The sequence below is a fragment of the Seriola lalandi genome, unplaced genomic scaffold (genome assembly GCF_002814215.2).
Source record: "Seriola lalandi dorsalis isolate HSWRI2012SDOR001 ecotype SW California unplaced genomic scaffold, Sedor1 jcf7180002052274, whole genome shotgun sequence".
Taxonomy (NCBI): Eukaryota; Metazoa; Chordata; class Actinopteri; order Carangiformes; family Carangidae; genus Seriola; species Seriola lalandi.
Window position 1 is genome coordinate 1,308,494 of NW_019522827.1, and position 26,141 is coordinate 1,334,634.

At 43.3% G+C, this 26,141-nt stretch overlaps 1 protein-coding gene across 1 annotated transcript in view; it reads left to right on the forward strand.

The window, feature by feature from the left end:
• kcnq1.2 (potassium voltage-gated channel, KQT-like subfamily, member 1.2) overlaps positions 1-26,141 on the forward strand; it is a 162,506-nt gene that overhangs the window by 92,160 nt on the left and 44,205 nt on the right. Inside the window, exons 14-17 of the mRNA XM_023400251.2 lie at positions 10,583-10,658; positions 11,636-11,730; positions 13,053-13,093; positions 13,655-13,716. Coding sequence (XP_023256019.1) covers positions 10,583-10,658; positions 11,636-11,730; positions 13,053-13,093; positions 13,655-13,716 — 274 coding nt within the window. The remainder of the gene's footprint in view (positions 1-10,582; positions 10,659-11,635; positions 11,731-13,052; positions 13,094-13,654; positions 13,717-26,141) is intronic.

The following is a 26,141-nucleotide window of genomic DNA, read 5'->3' on the forward strand; positions in this document are numbered from 1 at the left end:
TTCCTTGCTCTCTATGCGCATAAACATTGAAGAACTGATATGGACTGTCATTTGTTCCAGTCACACGACACCACACTGTGCTTAGGTTATCCTGCCGAAAAACCTAAAGCTGACCCTCGACTTAGCTGCATTAGATAAATGAAAAGACCAACTCGTTCCTCTCTTTGTTTAGATATAATAAAACTAACAATCCATGTGGGGGAATTTGGCAGCAAAAAGCTGACTGAGTCAAAGATAGAGAAAACTGAAAAGTTAATCCAAAAATATGATTTATGCTCTGCATAAAATAAGTTGTACACAGTGTAAGGGCGATCTGTTAGTTCAGTGGTAGATAATATCACATTAGAATAACAGAAGATGCAGTTTTGATTCCTGCCTCTTTGTCTGAATCCATATATTCACCTGTAGTTCCTCTCACAGTCTAAATGTGGGCAAATCATGCGGTAATGGATCAAGCCATTTTTTGGACCAAATCCAAGTCAAGTTGCAAGTCTTAATTAAAAAAGGATTCACTTTTTTTTAAGATAAGTTCTTATCAGTGTATAGGTCTATTGATTAAATATTCAGGCCTGTCTGTTGCTGTCTTATTTATTTTTTATTGTAAGACTGGCATGATCTTACTTTTAAGACTCAAGTCAAGCCTTTAGGGAGTAGAGCCTCAAGTTAACCAAGTCTCCTAGAGGTCGGATCCAAAGTGTCAAGCCCAGATTTCTGTCACGCAAGTCTGATTGAGTGTGGAGCCTGTAAACAACGACTTTCTGCTTGTATAATTGGATTCACCAAACATTGAATTGTTATAATAATTTTAACATTTGTTCTGTTTAAACAACAAATCACTGAGGTGACAAGACAGCTCTGAAAAATACGTTACGATAATATCGCATACATTAAAATGACTGCAGATTGAGAATGTGAGCCTTTCCCAGCTCTCCTACCTGCCTGTCTCTCTGCCTGTGTGTTCGGACTGCTGGTGTAATTAAGAGACAGGACCACGAGCGGAAGCTGCTGAAGCAAGTCTGCTAAGACATTCTCAGCCTCATCTGCTGCCATAAATCCCTCCTCCTCACTACAACTTACTACTGATACCACTACCACTCCCTCCAACACATGTCCTCTGTCTCTCTGTTTCTCTCATTCTGCTACTCTCTCTTCTTCTCTTCCCTCACTCCCAGTTTCAGCATAATGTTTTTTTTTTTGTTTTGTTTTTTTTTACTACTGATCACCAAATTGAAGAAACCAGAATTTGAGCATGTTTAAAAATATGGAAATGAATCAGTGGGAGTTACGAAGGAGTGTGTTTAATCTTACTAGCGCCCGTCTTCTCTTTTATTACTGTGCAAATAAATGAGAACCCAACTAGACCAGAGAGAGACAGAGACTGATGGGGTTGTTCAGTAGCCCATTTTTTATCACTAGTTTCCTGTCCATGTTTTTTGGGTGTAAGTTTGGGCAAACCTCTCAGCCATCTCTCCTCTCTTCTCTTCTCTTCTCCTCTCCTCCTCATACTGGAGAGATCATCATTCATACTAAGAACCTCGAAACACACTGAGATGGAAATGTTCAACAAGTTTAAGAGGAATATATCCTCTTAAACCTGAGGATATAGTTTCCTTGGGCTATCGCTTAAGAAGCCGCATTAATTAACGGATCATGAAAAATGCTGCTTCTCCAGATCTTTCCTCTGCTGTCTCTGGCTCTCTCGCTTTCTCTCATACACAAACGGACACGCAGCGAACGCTATTCCGCCGTTAGGGAGGCCAGCCAGGCCTCCCATAGCTGAAAGCAGGAACAAAAAGGCTGACCACTGTAGAAAGGCCTAATTAAACAGCAGTCTTTAATGTCAGTCAGCCCCCCCACTGTAGCCCCAACCACACATGAATAAAAGAATAATGCTCTTTTGAAAAGGAGCACAGTTTTATAATCTGAACCCATTGGCTTATGAAAGGGAAGCCCCTTAGCTAAGAAGGCCCATAGGTCACCCTCCATCTCTTCCTTTCTCCCAATTTCTCATTCTTCCCTGTTCTCTCTTCTCCTCTACTTCTTCTTTGTCCGCCAGGGTTAAGCCAGGCTGAACGTGGGCAGGTCTGTGACTGCCACCTCTGGCAGGCTCTGGGTCCCCCGAGGGCAAGGTGGTGCTAATAGTCCACGGACATACACACACACACACACACACACACACAGAAACACACATGAACAACCATGTGTGTTGGCATGACCAACCGCTGGGCTCATGTGCTTGGATTATCATAGCGCTGTGAAAGAGAAACAGCCAATTTAATCCAAAGATGGTGGCTGTTGTGGGACTACGAGCACAGAGGAAAGGGGGGCGGGGGCTCGGTTGCTCAGGAGCCTCCGTGCCAAGGGTTATCCCAGAAAATGACCGGGGAAAAAATAAATTCAAGGGTCCAGCATGCAAACCCCACAACCCCCCCCACTCCCCCTCCCGACCTCACCTCACCGCTCTCCACCCCTAAAAACCTCCCCACCCCACCCAGGAGAGGGGACCCCCCGACTTGCAGCAATAAATAGATTCTTTCTCTAACATGCCTAATCCTGCTAAACAGCAACAAATCCTATTAGGCCATGAATTATAAATCCTTCTTCACCACCTCACCCCCCCCCCCCCCCCCCCCCCTCCCCCACTGGAGAAACCCAATCGCCCTCCTGTCTTCATATCGTGCACGCGCATAACCACACACAGAAAAACACACTAGATCTCAAGAATGCTGCTCTTAACGCGGAGGGACTGTGAATCTGTTGGCTGTCCATGCGTCAGTATGTAAGCCTGTGTCTGTATATGTGCCTCTTTGCCTGAACGCTGGATGCTGGTGCATGTGGATTTGTGTGTGTGGCCCCTTCACAAGGCTTAGCTGTTTTATATTATCTCTTGTTGCCAAATGTTAGGCCTCTCAAGTGTAGCTGATTAGAGGGAGCTTACAAGTGACCGTCTGGAAAAGTGATGAAACCATACAGAGCAAAAGGAAATCATCTTACTATTGTCTATGTAACACACATGTCATAACAAAAAAACCTCTTAGTTAGTTAATGCCCATGTCATGCATTGGATGCCTCATAAAGAAAGAAGACAAGGTACGGGACGTTGAATACGTCGATTCAGAGAAAGGCTGTTGCTGCTCCTCTGGAGAGCATGACAGTGTTGGGAAATAGGACAGTGACGTGTTCTTTCAACCAGCTGAATCATGTCAGCCGGCGTGTTAAGATACCGCAAGTGTGGCCTGAAGGGAATCAGTGGGATGTGTTGTCGTCTGTCATATGCTAGCCCTAAGACCTGGAGACAACGGTGCAGATTTATCTTTCCCAGATGACATTCGTAGTGTTGTTAGAGAGAAACGTCGTAAGCCTGGCTCATTTTCTAACCTCCACACAGCAGGCCAATCGTGGCATGAAGTGGGTGTGAATGTTTTTGGAAAGCTATGGAGGTGGTGGGACACAGCGCCCCTCCAATCTGAAGTAAACAGGTTGTAGGGGAGAGGCTTTCCCGAGCTACTCAACCATCCGAAGAACAGTTCTGATGACGTGTAGTGGCCTCAAGAGTCTATACAGTAGCCACACCAGTGGTTCCATGAGGCCCTAATGCTTGTTGTAAAGTAAACTAAACTTTTAGAGAGAAAAACCAAAGCATAAGGAAAGTTGAAATTTCCACCTGATGATGGTGCTAGACGAAATTTGGTGAAACATTTTACTGTGGAGTAAAGTGGTTGCCTGACCAACCAACCAATAGACATTTCCATCCCTACAGCCATGCTTTGGGCTGTAGGGATGGAAATGAATTGGTTGGTTGGTTATAAGTTGGTTAGCTATTCACCAGTAGAACCAAAACATCCGTAAGAATCAGACGAATGGGGGGGAAATGCCTTCTGAAAAGAACATTTTTAGCCCGATACGTGACTAACATTCATGTCCACTTTACTGACACACCTTAGGCTAAACATCTAGAGTAGTAGAAGGTCTGGCACCAAAGAGGGGGGTCATTAACCCCACCTCTATTTGACTCTCTAATTAGACTCACTTTGAAGAATAGTTACAGCCACATCCTTATCTTTAGGCTACACCTTAGGCCTGGAACATTAACCTTCAGACCATGAATTAGTCTGGCCACATCTATAAGGTAGCTATTGTCCCACTTTAACATTTTTTTTTTGTTTGTTTTTTTTTCTGCGCCCAGTTTGTTGAAGGCAACAACTGCAAGAACACATCTTCAGAGGATTGACTGTAGGAGTCATGTGTGTATGAAATATTTAAAGTGTAAAACTGTATCTATATTTAATGTAAGGAACCATGGGAACTTATATCCTTAAAATACTTCCAATTAGATTTTTTGTCTGTATTTTACAGTTTACAATCTTAGTTCCTTGTGGGCTTCATACCCTGGTAAAAAGCATTTTTCCCACGGCTGTAGTTTGTCATTTTCTCAGCTCTCTAACTGGAAACCTCCTCGCCCAAATCTCTTAGTTAATTTGGCAGTTAGGCTTGTGTCAAGAAGAGTTCACCAGTCATTAGTGTACTTGTGAAGAGCGCACTCCTCTCCAATCTTCTCTCTGTGTGGTGGGAAAAAGCTGTGTCTGTCTCTGTTCTTCTCAAATAATGACAGGTTGTGAGACTCGCCGTCATTAACATTAAACCTGGGCGGGACTCCTCTGAGGTCACCGGGGTGTCGAAAATCTCTCGAGAGGGCTTATTTTCATCGGTGGGATTCTTGCTCACTTTTATTCACATACACCTTAAGATTTAAGTGTTGACTGTGTGCGTGTGTGTGTGTGTGTGTGTGTGTGTCTGTGCATGAGATCAGACTGTATAGGGATACTTTGTACAAGCAATGTAGTTTCTAATGATGGAAAAGCATATATCACCACAAAAATTCAAATCATCTGCTCGTGTTCCTTTTCAATCAAAAAAGATGAATCAGATATTGCGGATCTTCAGTGCGTGGAAAAGAAGGTGTGACAAAGATGGAAGCGCTGCATTTGTCTCCGTTTGCGTTATTCATTCCTGCGTGTATTTACACAAACATGTCCTTGATGATGGAGATAGAGAACCGACAGTATCTCTGGCCTCTCTCCCTCTCTCTCCCTCTCTCTCCCTCTCTCTTTCTCTCTCTCTCTCTCTCTGTGGCCACACACATCAAACATGGCGTGCTCTCTTTGTTCTCTCTTTGTCATCAGCTCTTAATGGGCGCGCTGCTTTGATGTGGCTTGCTCGCTGGTATTGTCTCCAGCATGTCTTGATCAGTGTCTATTGATCTGGGAATGAGGGACATGAAAACAACTGGAGCGGAGACGCCGGGAGGAGGGAAACTCTTGTATCAGAGGCCGTATTTAACCAGCTGCTGCCGCGCTGCATGTCATGCAGTTGAGTCTTTCAGGTTCAGGTTCTGAATATGTCAAGTTCAGTCTTAAAAAACTCCCAATACCCGACAGAACAACAGAGGAAGGTGAGAGCGAGAGTGATGAATTTGCAGTCATGGTGATTTGATCGACCTTAATCGGTACCATCTACAGTTTGTGCTATGGTCAAGAACCTGACCTAACCTGTCTATCTTAGGCTACTTCCGCACTACTGTGAAGCTGCTTTCTTTCAAAACACACCACTTTATGTCTGCCGTCCACACTACTCCGGAGTTATTGAGACTTTTGGAAACGCTGCTGGCCCCGTTTCAGTTCAAAAACCAGAGAGACCCTTTGGAAAAGATGACATAGACACCCACGGACGCTTGGCCAATTGAGTCTTGTCAGTCACGACTACCATTGGTGAATGCGAATGACGAATTACAAGCGTTACTGACCTTGTTGTTTCTGCTAGCAGCTGTTGTGCAGTTAAATTCTGCATTTTAATGCATTTGCTGTCCCTCGTTCATAGTACTTTGTGCAACTAATCAACTGCAGTAGTAGACTGCTAGATCTGCATCCTGTTTACACTGGCTCGTGCACGCCCAGTCTCTGTGAAAGGTCACGTATGTGTGTGTTTTTTTAGGTGTGATAGTATGGATGGAGATCGTTTGTGATACAGAGCTAAAATGGTCGTCTGGAAGGAAATTGTTTTCATTTTGAGACACTGTTTTAAAATGAAAACGTAGTAGTGTGGACGTAGCCATATTCCTGACGCGATGTTGGCTGTGATGCACAGTTTTATTGTTTATCAATTGAACAAAGACATTTAGCCATTTTCCATTATTTTCAGAATTTCAAGTTGGACAGAAATACCCTATAAACAATATGAATATATACTTTGCAATATTAAAGAAAAACACCTGAAAACACTGGTGTAGATGCACGTCCCTTTCACATGCAGAAGGCATTTTCAGATTTAGCCAGCTGAGCACAGACATAGTCTGAGAAAATCAAAGTTGGGTTAAATTCGTTCCTCTTCTCCTCCAAGAGCTGGTTTAATATCTCATCACACCAACCATCAAAGGTTAATCCACATTAGGATATTTCTTGCATTCAAACTGCATCCAAGCCCATTCATTTAAAATCCCCAGTGAATGATGAAGCTCAGCTGTTAGGATATATTGTCTCAGCAGTACACCCTTATAATTCTTACCACGGCACCCTCTGGTATGCCATCACTTATAGATCAAACATGCCTGAAAGAATGTAGTCGTCTTATCCTTCCGAGATATGATAAAAGAACGTCTGTTTTTGTGGAGAACAGAAGAAGAGCAAATCTCTTTGATGGACCAAAGCACCAGTTATAAAGCTTATCTCACACACTCACACATACACACACACGCACACACACACACACACACACACACACACACACACACACACACACTTACAAGCCAGCAGTCTTGCTGGGTCCTGACCATAGCACATTGATGTCTAAGGCTGCTTTCTCCTGACTGACTCCAAGGTTATTGCAGCGCACCATGGAAGCACAGGATATTTGACGGTCCCCTGCCAAAGAAAGAGCAGAGGGGGTGGGGAATGAGGGAGAGTTGCCATTGACAACTCTGAGATCTCCAAAGTGACCATCTGAAAATGAAAGAAGAGAAAACTTATTAAGAGAGAAGGGTCCAGGGGAGGCCACGGGGCTAAATCTGTCACAGCTTTTCAAGAGAGGGACAAGGGCAGTTCATGACTCCCAACAAGTATAGCTTGTACATGACCTCTACAGTTGACCTAATGAAGAATAGCCAGGCTGTTGAGAAGAAGCTAGAAGTTGGGGTGTAATCCGTAGAAGAAAGAAAATACACACAACCAGGCTTCCCAATAGAGAGTGAATCATACAGCGCAGGACAATGGAAAGAATATTGAAGTCGTCGTGGGTGAGATCTGAGCCGTGCTGACTCAAGAACAGTCCCCGGGATACGCTGTGTGTCAAATGTTCTGCACAGATGAAAAATAAACAGAAAGAAAAGACAGGAGGGAGGGGATCAGACGGAGATGAGTAAGAAGCAAAGTCAGAGCCGGCAAAGTGTTTGAAGGGCAGCATCAGCAGAGAGATGTGGGAATAACATTCCCTCAGTTTCTGTTCTGCCAAATGTTTAATGGGAGGGGGGGGCGATTCCTTCTCATCAATGATGGAGAGCAAGGAGGTGTGTGGGGGTGGGGGTGGGGGGAGGTGGACTCCTTTTTTTTTTTTTTTTTACCCCAAAACAGGGCCTCACTCTCTTTATATTTGGTATTGTTTGTGTGCATTTCCTCCTATAGCTCGGGCAAGCTTTGCATGGAGGGCAGGAAAAAAGACAGCAGCCTGACGGCCTTTGATGTTCAGGTTTTATGGTCCCATGTCAACGCATTGTCTGTTAAGTCCTTTTGTTGTTCCTCTGCCTAATTAAGACCTCAGAGCGACTTGTTGACTCCACAAAGACCCTTGTTTGGGGAGGGGGGAGGGTGGTGGATGTGTTTCTGTGTGTCGAGCGTGTGTGTGTGTGTGTGTGTGTGTGTGTGTGTGTGTGTGTGCATGTGGGTGTGTCTGCTTTGACTGAGACATAGCTTGAGAGACATGCTCAAAACAACACACACACACATGCATTACCAGCCTGCGTACAAAAGCAAAGGCTTTGACATAAGAATGGAGGCATTCATTTTATGTTTGAGAGCCTTTTAAGTGGAGAAGAACTTATCTCTGGCTGCAGTCACGCTCAGAGTAGCAGCAAAAAACACACACACACATGCAAACATGTAGCTCATTGTGAAACTGCATTTGTGCATGTCATTACACACAGTATATATGCTCCAGACAAGTGTGTGTAGAAGTGGCCAAACAATCCTTTTTAGTATTTACAGAAAACATAAGAGCATTTTTGTTCTTTATCATTTGTTTGCAGTAGCACCTTATTGTTTTCAATTGCCCTTTTGTTTCTGCCATCTTCCTCTGCATCTCTTCAGCGAGAAGCATCTGGTGACGTCAGTCTTCTGTAAATCCACCTTCACACACACGCACACTCACACACACACACACTGTCTCGCGGCTTACCAGCTTAACTTTGATGTCTCTGATACCAACAGATGGCTGAAAGGTCACCTGTCTCGGAGACATACTGTACATGAAATAGAAGACAGACAGAGAAATGGGCAGCAAAAAGAGGGTGCAAAAGAAAAGTCCTAGTCACTCCCAGGACAGGAGCTGGTTTTTTTTGTTTTTTTTTTTACAATATATTACCATTAAAAAAGAAGAACAAAGTTGGAATAAAGTCTGTGCATTAATAAACATACAGTTAAAGGGTTCTTCAGCATTTTGATACATTGAAAGTATAAAGGTGGACTAGCACTAGTGGTGAACACTGATGTACTGAGCACTGCACTGATTCATGCACCTCTGACCTTCTGACCCCCTGAAACTGATTGTGCTTAGTATTTAACTCATCCGTAGACACACACTTTGAAGATTATCTTCATAGCTAAAACGGGTATGACTCAGTGTTTACACTGTCATACTGAGTCATAGAAAAGTGTGGAGAGCCTTGAAATAATGCCTTTAAAAATGAGTTCAGAATATATCATTTGTTTTAGCATTAAAACCTCTTCTCACTGGGGCCACAGGTGGTGATGTCTGTCATGCAGACAAGGAATTTCTAAAAATCATATATTGTTATTAGGGCTGAATAGTTTGCAAAAAAAAATATATATATATATTGTTATTATTTTGGAAGATATGAATCAAGATTTCAGTTGGAATGGTCATTTTTGCATTAATTTTTGATGAAAAAAAAAATATTTATATAAACGATGATGCTATTTTTGTTGGGTCTTGTACCAAACAAGCATGTTCCCTTACATCTGGAGAATATGATTTGTAGGCCGGAAGCGCTGTCACACCACAATGCTTCATCATGGTCTGTTGTGACACACGTTACCTTTATCAAACTAGTTGCAGCTCCTGCGATTTGGATATTGCACTTATCGCCATATTGCGATTTTGATGATATTTGGATTCATTGTTTAGCCCTAATTGCTATGTAATAAATACCAAACACCAAACACTTTATAGCATCATAATATATGATGTGACGATATGATATATGTTTTCTGAGCTTCCCCCGTGCCCTTGAAAATATAATACAACAGTATGCCTTTCTCAAATTCACATGACAGCTCTTTAACTGCTGGAGTCCTGAGAATTTTGTAACCTAAAACCTGGGTCTCTGTCTGACTCTTTTAGGTTCTTAGACCTGATTTGTTGTACTCTGTGTGCATGTGTGTGGCTGTGACCATCCGTGTCTGCGCTCAGTGTTTGTGTATTTTCAGTCACTCGGACCACTGAGTGACTGGACCACTCGGTCCAGTCACTCAACGAAATCCAAATCCGTGTTTTCTCATCATCAATTTTCACTCATCATCATACATCATCCAAACATGCTGCTGTCACACACACGGACATGTTTTAGCATTATCTAACAAATAAAACACATGAGCACCAGTGCATAGCACACAGAGCGCCTCCTTGAAAAAACAAACACGAGTGCGTGCCATACACTCGCTATGTATGAGTGTATGTGTGTTATTTGCATCCAGTGGTTCCTGTTTCAGTGTTTAGCTCCGTACCAGTGGGTTTTCCCTCGTGTTGACACAGATGTGCTGCTTTGAGCCGAGGGACGTGTGTTTTCTGGAGGCTCCTCTTGACGCGAACTGAGTCTGGTTTTCTTCTGTCTCACTTTGCACCAGGTTGCAGAGTCGTAATTGTGACTGATAAGGCTGGAGCAGATAGGGAGCGAGGGTTAATCTGCGTTGACACATATCTCTGTAGGTTAAATGTGTATCTTTGTGTACATGAATGCACAAACCTGTCGACATGTGTGTGCTCGCCTGTCAGGGGCCACATGTGTTTTCCTGTTGCGTGGTACACACATTCTCCAGCGATGTTTGAGTGCACCTAGGGGCAATTAGACTAGGCTTGGAGCACGCAGCCTTCTTTGTCTTTTAGTGTTTTTTTCTTTTACTACCCAGTTTGTCTATATATAAACATATATAAAGCGCCATGATGCATGAAACAGACAGTTAACAGGTAACAGTTTGTCCAAAACAAGCCGCTTAACATTTCACCTCAAGGAAACATCTGTAGACTTAACCATCAGTGTTTTTCCTTTGGACTGAATCGGTCTCCCTTTCTGTCACAGGTTGTCCCATGCCCAGAGATCTGCAGTAAAAGTTCTTCGCAGAATGCAATACTTTGTGGCCAGGAAGAAATTTCAGGTAAGTAAAAGGAAATCCAGAGGAGGAGAGAGAAACACCAAAGAGTTGGGAGACGTAGAAATAAAGAGAGAGACAGGTTGAGAGTGAGAGAAGTGTGTAGTGTGTGTGTGTGTGTGTGGGGGGGTTATACAGGAAGAGGAGGGGGAGCCCCAGAGGCATATATCAGCTGCCGCGCTGCTGTGCATGTGCATGTGTGTGTGTGCGTGCGTGTTTGTGTGTAAATGCCTGGAACTTGCACCTGCATGTCTTCTTTGTGCTCACTTCAGTTCAGGCGTAGTATCATGGGAAATCTACTAACCTGTCTCTGGGGCTACAGTAGGAATTCACTTACTGCACTGCAACCACACACACAAGCACACACACACACACACACACACACACACACACAGCGGGACATGGCCTCACTTAGCACTGAAGTCAGCAGAAATCTGTGAAAAAGATTTTGTGCAGTAAAATACTTGAGTTAACAAAACATAATCATGTTTGAGATACTTCGCCATCATTTTCATGCTACATGTTATTGCAGAATGGTTCCTATATTCTTACCGTCTCCAAGTGTTCTATATGTTTTCAATTATGGCCTAAGTGATCTCAGCTGCAGAGGCTATACTTTGTGTATACCAAGGATACCCTAAAGAGTTCACTGGGTTCTTTCTGATGCTGCTTGTATCAACGTCACACTGAACAAAGCTGTGAAAGGAGCTTAACACGATTGCTTTCTACATGACCATGCACTTGTCAGTACACACACACACACACACACACACACACACACACACACACACACAGACACACACACACACACACACACACAATGCGTTAACAATGAACCCTTTGCACCCAAGGGGGTTGGGGATGTTTTCGGGGCCCAAGCAACAGAGGCCATGGTTGACAATGGCTTTTGTGTCCCTGCGTCCCTGTGTGTGTGTGTGTGTGTGTGTGTGTGTGTGTGTGTGTGTGCACTCGTGGATCCACAGCAAGCACGGAAGCCCTATGATGTGCGAGACGTGATCGAGCAGTATTCCCAGGGTCACCTGAACATGATGGTCCGCATCAAGGAGCTACAGAGAAGGTGGCGTCTTTGATCTTGTTTCTGTTTCTCCTTCTGTCTCCAACTTTTTTGTCCATGTTCTTTTGCGCCATCATGTTGGAAACCACCTCATAGTCACATTGTGCCATGAACATTTGTGTTTCTTTTTGTCTGGCCCAATGACAGCCAGTGGTCTTGCCCTTAACTAAGCTGTACTGACATCAGGTCAAATGAAGACAACAGGAGGATAGATGGCTCCATTACAAATGTCCCTATTCAGTTTACAGTTATTATGCAACTCTTAACAGTTTCTGTCAGTCGGACCTTTATCATGCTCCTGCAATACACTTTGTTACTGTTCTTACTGTTCATCTGACCGACAGGCGCCTCACTGGTCTCTGATTTGTTACACCTTGTGCTTTGTTGAGCTTTAATCAATTTCAGTCGTCACTAAAGAAAAATCTTTTGTCCTTTTGTCCATTTGAAGTGATTTTCTGTCTTCCAACCACACAAGGCTCTCCCATGAAGGAGGTCAGTTAGATAATAAATTGGGTCAAACTTATGTAAGTGTGTCACCTGGACCTCATTACACCTTTTGCAGTAATTCAGCTGAACCATGGTAATGCACTGTGAAATTTTTAAACCATGTATCAGTAAATCAACAAAAGACTGATTTTTTCCTTTTTTGACTCTTCAGTTAGATTTATTCTAAAAGCTTCAATACTAAGAAACATAGAGTCAAGAATCTTTTATAGTAACAATTCTGGTAAATTCAGTGTTTTTCATAAAACCCCAGTCGTTTAGTAACCATAAAAAAAGAGATTTAAACTAAAACCTAAAATTTAACAGAAAAAAAAAGCAATGAAAGAGACAACATCACAGTACCGGCCACATCTGACTTTTCCAATAACGCAGTGGCCGCTTTTGCATCAAATGGGGTCACCAGCATAAATGAAGGATAATTAAAGACATGTGATTGCAGTGATAAAAATCCACCCTCAATTTAAGGTGATGAAAAGAAGAGAGTGGCTTTACAATGCGTACCGAAATGCCTCCCCTGCTTCGGTAGATTTATAGTTGACTAACGGTCCACATGGGCAAGTGAAACCTCTCAAACTCTCACTGTTTATTTTCAAAGCTTGACATCTCAATATTGCAATCATTAATCCGCCCATTAAAACTTGCATGTGGGTTTTTCTAAAAGCAATGTCCGTGCTGTTCAAGCTGACGCCATTTGTTTAGTTTTATTGGCACTTTACTAAATTGGCTTATATTATTCGACTGTTTGGTTCACGAGCTGGAATGAAGCGCTGGCCTGTGTTTTTACCTTTCCCAGTCTAATTTCTTCTGTCTCTTACTCCTAGGCTGGACGGCACGCTGGGGAAGCCAGGAATGTTTCTTCCAGGTAAATACACAGCACAACACAACAGTCAGAATAGACAGCCATCACTCCTCAGTCCATCCCTGTGTTTATAACTCACACATACACGAGCTGTGCCAGTGTAAATAAGAGAGAAAGAGATGGTCCCTGATGTGTTCGCATATCTCTCTGTTTGGATGTGGGTATGTTTACGTGTGCTGCTTGTTTTGCTCTGTATATAGGCATGTGTTAGCTGGCGCGTTTTTTTGAATTCATAGAGAAAATCAGTAATAAGTTAGGAATTAATCATTTACTTATCTGCTTATTAAGTAGATAACTGCCATCAAGTTGTTGATAAGTAATTTTTAAAAATTATTTCTCCACAAATATTTATTATTCATGAAAAAAGGATCTAAGCATTATGTCGGTCTTGTTATAAATTGTTTAGTAAACAGTTAAAGGTCTCATATTTTACACTTTTACAGAGTTTTATTTAAGGTTTTGATATCCATAAGAAGATATACAATATTTGTGGTTTTAGGTACCAAAAACCATCTCAATGTACAGTACCAGTCAAAATTTTACATCTCCCTTTTCATTCCTTAGGAAAAGGGGAAGATAAGGAATACCCAACTATTGGAGCACGACTGATCAGGCTGGAAGATAAGGTAGGCACACTCCTGCTGCTGCTCTGTGTGTGTGTGTGTGTGTGTGTGTGTGTGTGTGTGTGTGTGTGTGTGTGTGTGTGTTTTGTAAGAGAGATAAAAATGATTAGATTACACCCGGTGTTCATGAGCAGAAGCATGTGTGTGACTGCGTAACTGTGTATTTGTGTGTGTGTGTGAGTGTGACTCGGCCTGCTTGTGTCTCTGTTATCAGATGAATGCGTGTGGTGGAATCTTTTGATAAGACCCATGTTGTGGCTGGGTTCAGTCAATCTGTGCCAACGTCAAACACACACCTCCTGTCTATGCTCCGCCTTATCATCATCTCTTCAGTGTTTTTGTTGCACTTACATTCCGGTTCATTCGTTTTTTCTTTTTTTCTTTACTATTATTCAAGGAGGGGTCATTTTCATCATTTTCCATGCCAGCCCTTTTTTTTTTCCTGTCATTACAGATAGGTTAGTTGGATATTTATGTTTCCATCAGGGATTATTAGAGAAGTGGTGGCATTGGGGTGGGGGGGGGGGGGGGGGGGGGGGGTGCGCTAAAGAAAAAAAAGTCTCTATGCAGTGAGGCATAGCCAAAAGGCAACAGCTGTGTTATGAAGCCCACGGGTATAACGAGGCGTGTCCTGTCTCATAGAGGAACGGGCACAACGTGATGCCAGCATGATGCCGACTCTGGTACCAGTGTGATGCCAAGATACACATTTCCCCTGTGGGGACTGTTGTACCAGTTGGACCGGTGTGTGAATGTGTCTGCCTTCCTGTCTGTCTCTGTGTCTGTCCGTGTGCAAATCAGAGGGTATGAATTAACATGTGTTTGTTCGTTTTGGTGTGTGGATACATCTGCTGTCTGTTTGTCTGAGCGGTGGCATCGCTTTGTGCATTTGGAAAAAGTTTGGAAATGCGTTTTTGTGCGCTCAAGCATGTTTTTTTTTTTCTTCATGAAAACGGTATTTAAAGCGGGTTGCTGACCTTATATTCAAGTTGTTCTCGCATCTTACAGTAAATGAAAAACCCCTATACAATAGAACAATGCATTCTGCAGCCACTTCTTTTTCTATTCTAAGTCAGCCAGCTCAGGATTTCCCCCACTTTGCCTCAACATTTACCTTCCCATCTCCGTGTGTGCTCATCAACACTGATGTTCTCTAACGTTTGCATGCGTTTGCTGTTTTCAGATCCCTTTGTTACAGAGAGAGGAGTAATGATCTTGAACCAATGTACGCTCTGAGCCTAAAGACCTCCCTCTGTGATTGAGTTCCAGCCCATTTGCTCTGGGCTGCATGTTGTGATCGTAATCTCTTGATTGGAAACATAAACCTGTGTTCAGTCGTGCCTCTCCTACCTATGACTCTCGTTCTCTCTCTCTCTCTCTCTCTCTCTCTCTCTCTCTCTCTCTCTCTCTCTCCCTCTCTTTTCTCTCTCTTTCACTTTTTCCTTCTCCTCGCTCTGCCTTGACATTAAGGCAAAATAAAACTGAGAGGTGGGTAATTGGTAAACAAATCAGTGGAACCCCACTGATACAGGCCGCTTTTCCCTCCTTAAACAATGTGGAACCAATCACCGTTCCCCTAATCAGAGCTACGCATTGCTGCAACAAGCAACCTCTTAAGGTGGAACAGAAGAGTGCCAATAGCCGCCCATCCTTCATAATTACTGTTTTTCTCACCTCTGCGCCCGCCCTCTTCCCGTCTCTCCTTTCTGGTCGTGTGAATTTCTCGTTTTGATGGTTCTGACTGGCCGGCACACCTGTTATATGGAAAAGGGGGCTTCCTTTTCCCCTCAGGCAGCAGGTGAATGAACCCATCGACCCTGTTTACTTGGTGCATTCCCTTGTCCTCCCTCCAGATAGACCTGCACTTTGCAAATATTATTGTCTAGTCTAGATAAACTAAATATGTCAGCTTTGTATTTCTGAAAGGTGCTGATTATGTAATTAAATTCATAGTGTAATTAATCTTGGCCGATTTTCATACCTGTGTTGCAGTAACTATAGAATACCTCGTCCAAACATAACGCTCAAGCTGAATCCACAATGCTTGTAGTTTACAGGAGGTGCGTAATGAGATAAAATACACCACGGATGAAGCTCGTTGTTGCCCCTGAGTTCTGTTCTCAATTGTTTGCAACTGAATCTCCGGCGCTGTCACTGTTGTTTGTCTCGCATCGCTGCCTGTATTTCATAACGTTGTGTAATTTCTGGCCTGCGTCACCTCCCCTCCTGCATGTTGTTCATAATAGTAAACCTAATCACACAGCCCTGGTGTCACAGTTGAATCACTTCTGAATAGGATCTTGCCCAACAGCCCTGAGGAATTATTCATCAACTCCGTGCCCTCATGTTTGTGTGTTTGGGTTCCTGTGTGCATAAGAGTGTGTTCCCATGCCTTTTTCAATACTCGCTCTTCTTGGCCTCCAGCTAATTTTTTTTTTTTTTGACAAATTCCCATTTCCCTGTAAAACACCAGACATGGACCGGTCTGGCTTTTTGTCGCAGCCGAGCGAGTAGGATAGAATCATTTTCTTGTCCAACCATTGTCAGCACATCACTTGTAGATGAATTTATCTTTAGTGGGCTGACGGAGGCGCAGGCATTGTGTGTCCTGTACCGGGTCAGACAGTGATTTATCACACACAGACAAAGACACATATAGTCCTACACACACATACACTCGCACACACATGAGCATAGAGTCGATTAATCACCGGTGTGTCTAACCCCACACTCTCAAGATTGAATTCTCCAGGAGCGACTTGGAAACGAAGATGGATGGCACTCTGTGACAGTGTGTTATCTTTCTGTCAGACGCACTCGATGAAAAATACCCAAACAACAAGCTCAAACAGTGGCCAGTGTCTCTGAGCGTCAGCGTGGCCTTTCAGAAAGGAGCTCGCTGCATGCTTTAGGATGAAGACAGGCCCGCTGCTTGCGGTAAATCTCTCCCAGTTTTATAGGAACAGGATTTTTTTCTCATAGCAATAGACAGAAAGGGCAGTGAAATTACAACAATATGCTTTCACACAGCCTGTAAATGTCTGTCTGAAAAACAAGCTTTTGCTTTTTTTAGTCTGACCCTATTTTTTGTCTCAGCGATTTAACAATATCGTGAAGTGTTGTGCAGCAACTTAAGGCTGAAGTTAGTGTGTAGAGCTGAAGGGAGCAGCCTTTAATTATGGAGGAGAAGAAATTTGTTTTGTTCGACGTTGAAAGATTTTCACAAGGTTGAAAAAATATTAGTCCACACTAAACCCTCTAAAAGGTCAAATATTATGTCAATAGTTATTTTCTGGAATTAGTTTAATTATAGTAGAATTTTATGAAACATAATTAATGATTGAATTAAATAAGTTGTTCAAAATAGTCCTTCAAAATATATTAAATAAAACGGTAAACAATAAAAACAGAAAACAGAAGATATTAAAAAATACTTTATATCAAGACTTATGTTATGAATTTTATCTGTTAAATTTAATCGGCTTGAAATGATCTGTTAGAAAATAAAAAATACCAGAATCTGATAGTAACTTTAACTAGAAATTACAGGAGGTCGTCTCTGTTTTTTGTCTCCTGATTTACTCAAATTTAAGTCAATGTTAAAACTGTATATGAAAAAATTGTATTTGCTAATTGTTGCATATATACATAAAAGTATAAAAAATACTTTCAGAGACAAGTCTCTTGCACCGTATAGCTCAATTTCAAAAATTGCTTTTTTCGGTGTGGTAAAAAAAAAAATCATGGTTCAGCAGCAAGTGTGCAGTTATACAGATTTTGTTCCACAGTCAATATTCAGTCCATCATAATGTGAAATGTCATTAAAGCAGTGATCAGTTGAATTTGGAAACTGCAGAAAGTCGGTGGGTGTAAAACCATCAGCAGCGTCTAGCGGGGGAAAACATCCTCTAATGTGCCCTCCAGACCTGCACAGACACGTCTCTGCTCAGCACATCATTATTTGTGTTGCTCTAAGTGCGCTACATGGACCATAGATCACACTCACTCTGTGGTTAACTTCACTCCGCTATATTAGGGCAAATATACTGTTCTGTGTATGTCACGCTTATATCATGTGCATTAGCACCAGGCGTACGCAGAAGAATGCCATGCCCTGAACTTAATAGCATCTCAATTAGGTAAGTATGCTGTAAATTACAGCAAGGCCAAATACTGGGAATACTTGAGGGCAGAGACAGAGTGTTGTGTTTGTTAGGAGTCCATCTGTAAGGCATTTAGGGCCCCTCGTCTCTAAAAGCACGGCTTTGAGGGGGGCAGGAGTATGTGTGCATCAGTGTGTGTGTGTGTTTAGACTGGTCCAATCCAGACCCAGCTGAGGGCTTAAGAGATGAGGGCCTGGTAAACACACACGCACACATATACATATTTATACATTAGACCATATACAAAAATACAAGTGGATATCCAGACACGCATAAATATACAAATGCAGTCACACACACAAACACGGACACACACTCACACAGTGTTGTCCATTCAGCAGTGCCTCAGCTCCGCTCTCAGCAGTGCTGCAGCAAACAGGAACAGCTTCATTATCTCCTCTGCCAGTACAGGATGGGCTAGAGAATGAACAGCTGGGGGCAAGCAGAGGAGGAAAGCATTTCAAGCTTTAAATCTATTAATGATCTGCAGCGTTTGCATCAATAAATGTGTGGTATCCAATGTTTTCCTTAGTTTTGGATATTAGCTACTGGGACAAGTTAAGCCCACATCACTAGGAACTGTTATCCCTTTTGCTGGTGCCCAGTGTCCGTGGAGATATTTGTGATGTTATCTTCTCCACAAAAACTTTGAATTTTACAATCACAGCAAAATTATTTCAAAGAAATTAAAGACTAGAGGGAATATTTGCTTTTAACTCAAAAACAGTAATACTGTTATAACAGCACGTCATCGACCACATACAGAGATATGAAAGGTTTTAAAGGAGGATTTATACATTTTTGGACTTCAGCGAGGTTCCCACTGTTCTTATGTCATGCTCCATTGGATTTTTTGAGAGAATGGCTGTTTTTCAGCCTATTTAAGCTCACTAGAAAGATTCAGAGGATTTAAAGCTAATGTAGGCAGTTCTGTCGTCAATAAAAGGGGGAATTAACTATCCGCATACCGTGTGCACAATTATGTTGGTATCCTACAGAGCACACTCATGCCTACCAAACATGTTTTGTGATTGCTGTATAAAAAAGTAATCAAACAGGCAAAAACTAACACTGAAAAGTTCATTCATTACTATTGTTATGAAAAAAAAAAGATTTTTCTTTTTTGTATCAGTCTGTTACTTTGTGTGGATATTGAGTTCAGTGCATTAAATTGCCACTGTTTTATTCAGGCACAATGATGAAACATTTCTCTTATCTGCAGCTGCTCTTTGTTATTTAGTATAGTAAGACAAATGTATTTCATTCTTGTTAACAGTGCAGATTTTTAGTATTTTTTCCATTATAAACTTATAAAATTGCTACCCCGTATAGTTGCATCTCAGTTTTAGTGGTCACCCTTATTACCTTTCCCACCAAGGCAGTCCGAGGAAAACTGGTTTGAGAGCGGCACAAACGCTTTGCTGGTCTAGAACCAAGAACCGCTTTCGTCAGGGGCTTGGGGCAGTATTATCATGACCGGCAAGACCAACTAAAACTTTGTGACCACCATTTTTAAAAAGTCAAAATGTTCAAAAATCATTGTCATCAATCTATGTTTGGATGGCGCAGTCGGCTCGCAAAAGCCAGGAGCAACACTTGTAAAAAAAAAAAAGATGATGCTGTCCGCCATTGATGTTGTTGTGCTTGGTACTAGCATTGCTGGGAAAGTTGAGGCGTATACAGACAGTATACAGTATATAGTATCAATGACTGTATGTAAGAATGGACGACGTGTATCCGCTTCCTCCCACTGTACAAAAATGAAGCCAAACTCCGCCTCCTGCCATCTTGCGCTGGCAATGTCAATAATTGTGAGCACACACACACAGCTGTCAATCACCCTCTTTTTTAGCATTAAATAACTAATTAAAACCAATAGTATTATGACCTGTAGCCAGACACCAGGGGGCGATCCAAATGTTTTGGCACTTTTGGTGAGCCGGTCGTGTCGTCCACCTTTATATACAGTCATTGCCATGTATACAGGAACATAATGAAGTGGCTTAATGGTGGCTGTCCAGCCAGTGGATTAGTAAACCAGTTCACATATTGAACCGACTCCAAACTGGCACTAGAACCAGTCCAGAACTAGCACTGAGGTTCACTTCGATGGAAAGGGGCTAACTGTAGAGTTGCCCTACTCCCTCCTCCTTCCCTTCCTCTGGGTCATCAGTGTCGCTCTATTCATTCTTCCACTTCTCTGCGTCTTCCTCAACTCTTTCCCTTTTCCTGTGTAATTGGAGTGATGATCACAGTGACCGACTGTCTGTCTTTTTTTCCTTCTGCTAGAAAGGATGAGTCTGCTGCCATCCCACCTCCCCTTGTCCAACAGTCTCTATCTCTCTAGTTCTCTGTTCCCCGTCTCTTTCTGTTTTCCAGTACAGACACCAGCCTGTCTCTCTCCAAACTCCCCTTTGCTCCTATTCCCAGCACCTCTCTGCCCTACGAGCACCCTGTCTGTTGTTGTGCTGTGTTTTGATATATGTGTGTATTTGGCTGCAGTGTGCTCAGCGGGGAGCCGGACTGACCAGGCCGGTCTAAACAAAGAGAGGAAACTTGGCAAAGGAAGCGCATGCTATACACACACACACAAACACACACACACACACACACACACACACACACACACACACACACATAGAGCATAGAGCTTCAGTGCAGCGGCCGTACTCCTAACTGCCCTGTGCTGCAGACAAGCACATACAGTATCTCCCTGCATGTCTGGACTTGCCCTCCGATATAGCTGCAGCACACAACAACCTAAAATGGTTTTCCAGTTTTCTTTTTTTTTGATTAAATCTAGTTCTCTGAAACCCGCACAGGCCTCTCTGCACTGCCAATGGTTATACAAGTCTCTGGATAAAAGATGTAGATCTGTGCAGATATACTTGCAGCATTGTGTTCTCGGTGCAGGAGGGAAAAAAATGCATTCATCCTAAAAGGAAAAAAAATTCTTTTAGCTGTCTTCCTGCCACCGGGAGGTCAGAGGTCATTGTCATTGTTACAGAACAGCGCCCCCTGGAGCTGCGAGGCTTTCTGTATTTTGCTCACAAGCATTTCATTAGACCCCGTTTGACTGACATTCGGACTGTGTCAAAAATACAGCCTCATTCATTTGAGTGAGATGACCTTGCTGGTATTGCAGGGCCCCAGACTTGGAGGACTCTAGCAAAGAAAGAAGGGTCCTTCAATGAAAACTTACGCCAAACATTTGCTTCAGTGTAATGCAATGTCATCCGGTAAGACAATGTGTTGGCCAATTAAATGTGTGCAAGCGTAGTAGTCCAGGTTACATACCCTCTAACATAAAGAGTGTTATTCTTCTGTTTCCCTTATGGAAAAGACGACAGTCACAGTGAGTTGTGAAATCCTTTCATGTGGGATTATGAATTGCTGTGCAGTGTTTTGCTGCCTGATAAACCTCCAAAAATCCAATAATGCACTTCAGCTTCTTATACCTGTTGCAACATGCCCACATCAACACTACCCCTCGTGGCTTTTTCGAACACACTATTTTTTATTTTTTATTTTTTTGCTATTTTTGTCCTTACTCCTGATCCAGCAACCTTCCTTTGACTCGCTGCACCACCCTGCCGCACCGGGCTGAACTGGCCTTTCACACGTTGACACCTCCCACCGCTGATGTGGTATCTTTATAGCGTCGTGAACTCGATAGCGTGCAATGCAAGGCGAGTGGCGCGCTCCTCTGCGAGGTAGATAGCGCACCAGGAGGAGCGGTGTGCTGTTCTGTAGTGAAGCCCAGCAGTAAATCGTGTTTCGGCAGTGCGCTGGGGATGCAGCCCCTGGCAGCTCCCAGACGGCCTTTGGCTCTGGTTCCCTTCTCTTAGCGCCACTCTCTAATTTCAGAGCCGGGACCCTGCCTACTACTGTGTCTTTACCGCATTCCCACAAACCAGAGACGGACAGTCTGCCTGCATGTCTGGCTGCTTGCTCTCCATCTCACAGTCTCTTTCCCTTTCGATCTCTCTCTGCTTTTGTGTCTCTCTATCACTCTTTTGCTCTCACTCCCTGTTTTTTTTTTGCCTGCTGTCACAAACTCTCTTTTGCTGTGGCTCTTGGTCTCTCATTCCCAGAGCGTGCCCCTTCGCCTTGCCTCTGTCTCTGTCTGGTTCTGTGCCTTCAGGATTATAGGTCTGCAGTCTCACTCACAGCATCTAAATCATGTTGTACACTGCCACTGTCTCTCGTCAGCTCTCTCCTTCTCTCTCTCTCTCTCTCTCCTAGTCTCTCTCTCTGCATCTCTTGAGCACCCACTGTGGGCTCGCTTGTTGGCTGTAAATACCCATGCTACATTTCCATTTTAATTGCCCAAGTTTCGCAGGGCCCTGGGATATATTTTTTGCACATATATTTTATTGTCTTGGCCAAACGCCCCCACTGCTTCTAGTTGGGCCTGACCACTAATATACTCCTACATGGACCAGTTCATTATCAGCAGGGAGGTGTGAGCTTATTTAAGAAGGTTATGAAGGGGTCAATATATAGTTCATGAAACAGGGGTCTGTGTTTTATTGGGACCTGTAGTTCTACTAATACACAGTGCTAAGTAGCCCTGGTGCCACCCTACTTTTGAGTGCTATTAAATCAGTCTACTGCATGGAACAGTAAAGCAGCTGTGCATAATGCCAAACTGTGTAAATTACTCCAGAGACCATGAGTGTAAATGTCACTGCTGTTAAGTCAAACTGGTACCTAGGGAACGTATAATAGGGCATGAGGTGCAAATGTATAATACTGCATGTCTGCTTGTACTGCATGTGTGTGTTTTATGCAGATGTGTATCACTGCTCTTCAACCAACATGCACACCATAAACCCCCAGAAACCTGTAAATAAAAGCTGTCGTGAGTGAAACATTAATTAAGCTTATCAAACTCTGACTCACTCGTGTGAAGCATGTATGTGCTCCTATAGTTTGTCTAGTTGCCCATCATGCCAGACCCCGCCTCTGATTCCCCCCCCCGCCTCCTTCATGGGGTGGGTGCTGAAGACTCAGCCACACCCAGGGCTGGGTATCAAACCCCAATACTTGTTGAATACTGATGTGTCTGCTTCTGTAGAAATGCTTAATCCAGTTATTAGTCTTTTTACTTTACTTGTTTACTTAGATTAGATCAGCTATTAAAATTCTCATTTGGCTGCTTGTGTTAACCCAGCGCGAAATACTGATGCGCCGAGAGGTTTGACTTTTTTTAGGGATAAGGGGGATTTGTAGAATCCTATGAATATCTGCACCTAATTTCATTACAACCAGTAGATGTTGAGAAATTTCACTGAAGAAAAAACAAAAATGTCGACCTCGTGGTGGCACGAGAGGAGAAATCAGGGGATCATCAAAGTCAAAAGGGCATCGACCTCTGGGGACATGAATGTATTTCTGTCACTCCATCCAGTAGTGCACCGACCAGCAGTCAGAGTGACATTACCATACCATTATACAGGAGTAGATTAAAAATATTATAAGGTGCATTTTATTATTGTAGCAGGATGTTGTGCCATAGCAGGCTTGCGCCATAGGTTCATGGAATGATTTTAACTAGCTGTTACTAATGCTGGCGTGTTTATGACTGTGTAAGGAGTGGACTGGGCCACTTGTGGTTCAGACATTGGCCCTATGGTACTCTGAGCCCAGACACATCCCTCAGGCAACAGTGGGGTTGGTAGTGCCCACAGTAAATCATAGCGTATGTGTATGTACATGCACACCTATGCGTTTGCCCGATTTGCTCTACGCCAAGTCTCTTGTCGTCTCCTATTTGATTTAATGGCGTCAGGTTTTTGCTAAACACTTAACAAGCTTGTCTGTATTCCATAGTGAGCTTTTTTCTTACTAAATGACTAATGATTTTATGGAAGTGTAATGGTGGGTGTTTTTCTGTACCTCTGGGCCCTGCGTTTCCCTGTAGAACAATTAAAGTGGCACACCTTTCAATTGTGTGTAATTAACTTTGTAGTCCACACAGGATACGGGCCTCGCCTAGTCTCGTACGGTACAATGGATAAAATCAGGAAGCTGTTATTTGAGGCTGAATCAGCGAATGGGACTGTGAATGGGAACTGCGTATTTACAACACTTTGAATGGTGACCATCAAAAAAAAAAAAAAAAAGTCCCCCCACCCCGTGTCTGTTGTGCAGCTATTGACCGATAGTATGGCCACAGGCGGTGCAGCTTATCCTGTCTCAAATGTTGCTACAGAGCCGAACAGCCATATCATCACTCACACACCTGCCAAGTCACACATTTAACCAGAAAATTGTGTTTTAGTGCCTCTGATGGCATCTTACGACCGTAAAATGAAAATCTTACATAGTGACACTATCAAAGAGAAAAGGAGACATTATTTTGTAATCCTAATTCAGTGATAAAATGCTGATGCAATGCAGAGAGCACTTCTAGAAGATTCAAGTTGCCAGCGCCGTCAGTGGAGGCAGTGACCTCACGGGTAAAAAGCACAAGAAGCTTCAGGGGTAAGGGATAAGGTCATTTCCATCTTTTTGCTGTGGTTCAGGAGAGTTATTGCTGGCCGTGATTGGTTCAGATGAACCCCTTTGTTGATCTTCTGTGTATGACGCTCTACCCGTTTGCCTCCTGAGGACCTTCCTTCCACGAATCTTTCGACACAGGTCAAGAGGGAACAAACGTGACAAAAAAAATAAGACAATGTGGTCACAAGTCTTCTGCAAGCATTGCTTAATATAAACAGAATGCTTATGTCATGTGGGAACAAATAACGTTAAGAAAATATAAACTGGTGCCTTGTTCCCAGTTCCGCTTTATTTTGTGCGGAAGTGACTGCCAACATGTGATCACACAATTCCTGCTGAATTGTCACATCGCTGTTATATTAAAGTTAGTGGTAAAGAAACAGACACACAGTAAGAATTTAACTTGTGTGAAGGAGGACTGATGTCTACAGAAAGCAACAGCCTTCACAAACATGTTCTTCAATGTATGAATAAGGTGACAGACGTTCAGATCAGTTTGATGCTACGCACACGCAACACGCAGAGTGATACATCACTTTACTCCCATTCCAGTGGTACTTAGGAGCCGAGACGAACACAGAGATCGTGGCAGACAAGCAGACGGGGATAGAGCGGGAGACAGACATCGGTTTAGAGATCTCTATACCCTGTGTCTCCTCCATGACATACTGCTGAGGAAGAGGGAGGCCAGGAGTGTCTGAGCTGAAGTCGGCCTGATAAGCGGAGCAGATAAAGGGTTGAAGTGAACCTCAGACAGAGACGAGAACGAAACAGAAGGGCGAGCTGACTGAGATACGTCTCTTCCTTCATACACAAGAAGGAGACCAGAAAAGACTGGAGAGACTGGACCGAAGTCAGAGCGATAAGGATTAGATAAGATTCTGCTGTGTCTTGTGTTCTCACAGATTCTGGACAGAGAGGGTGTGATCGAGTAGTTGTATTAGCTAACTCTCCAGCAAAGGAGATGCTTGAAAAACAACCCGAAGAACAGAGTTGGATGATAAAATGACGTATGTTTTTGTTTCATCTTACATATTTTTGCATTGCTTGCTTTTCAATGCACCTCTTAGGCCGATATCAGGTTGCTGATGCTAATGCTCACACGCTTATGAAACTCAGCGGGGTTGCGCCACACACACACACACACACACACACACACAAACAAAAAGTCAGACGGACACATCAATTGCAGCTTTCGGTGAGAATTGAACATCCAAAGGTCAGTGTCGACCGAAGGGTCATTCCCACCAGTCCGCTGCTGACCAAACAGCCTGTGTCTGGGGGTCAAAGGTCATCTCAGCAGGCCTGATCATTAGAGCACAATGGCGTCCATTCTGGCCGTCCGTGCAACTGTGCGTCTTGTCAGTTTGTCTCAGCTGACAGGAGGCTGTGCACGACTCGAGAGAGAGGTGAAGAGGGAAGAAACAACAGTTTCTTCTGGAGGGAAGAGGGTGAGTAAAGCACTTGAGAGTAGTGTGTGCATGTGTGTGTGTGTGTGTGTGAAGCATCTGAATGTGCACAAGTTTGCGTGTTCACTACTGAGTTTCGCAGGAAGGCAAGCGAGGAGCGTGTTTGCGCATGTGGCTATTTTTGACTTCACATTGAGAGTAAGCCTCTGTGTGTGTTTGGAGCTCCCCGTCTTGGCTCACTCAGCACCTTGATATTGGCACTGGGCCTCTGTGGAGATCTGCTGCCTCAGCTGGATCGCTCTCCTCCCTTTTCCCCTGACCATTCTCCCCCTCCATCACTCACCCTCCA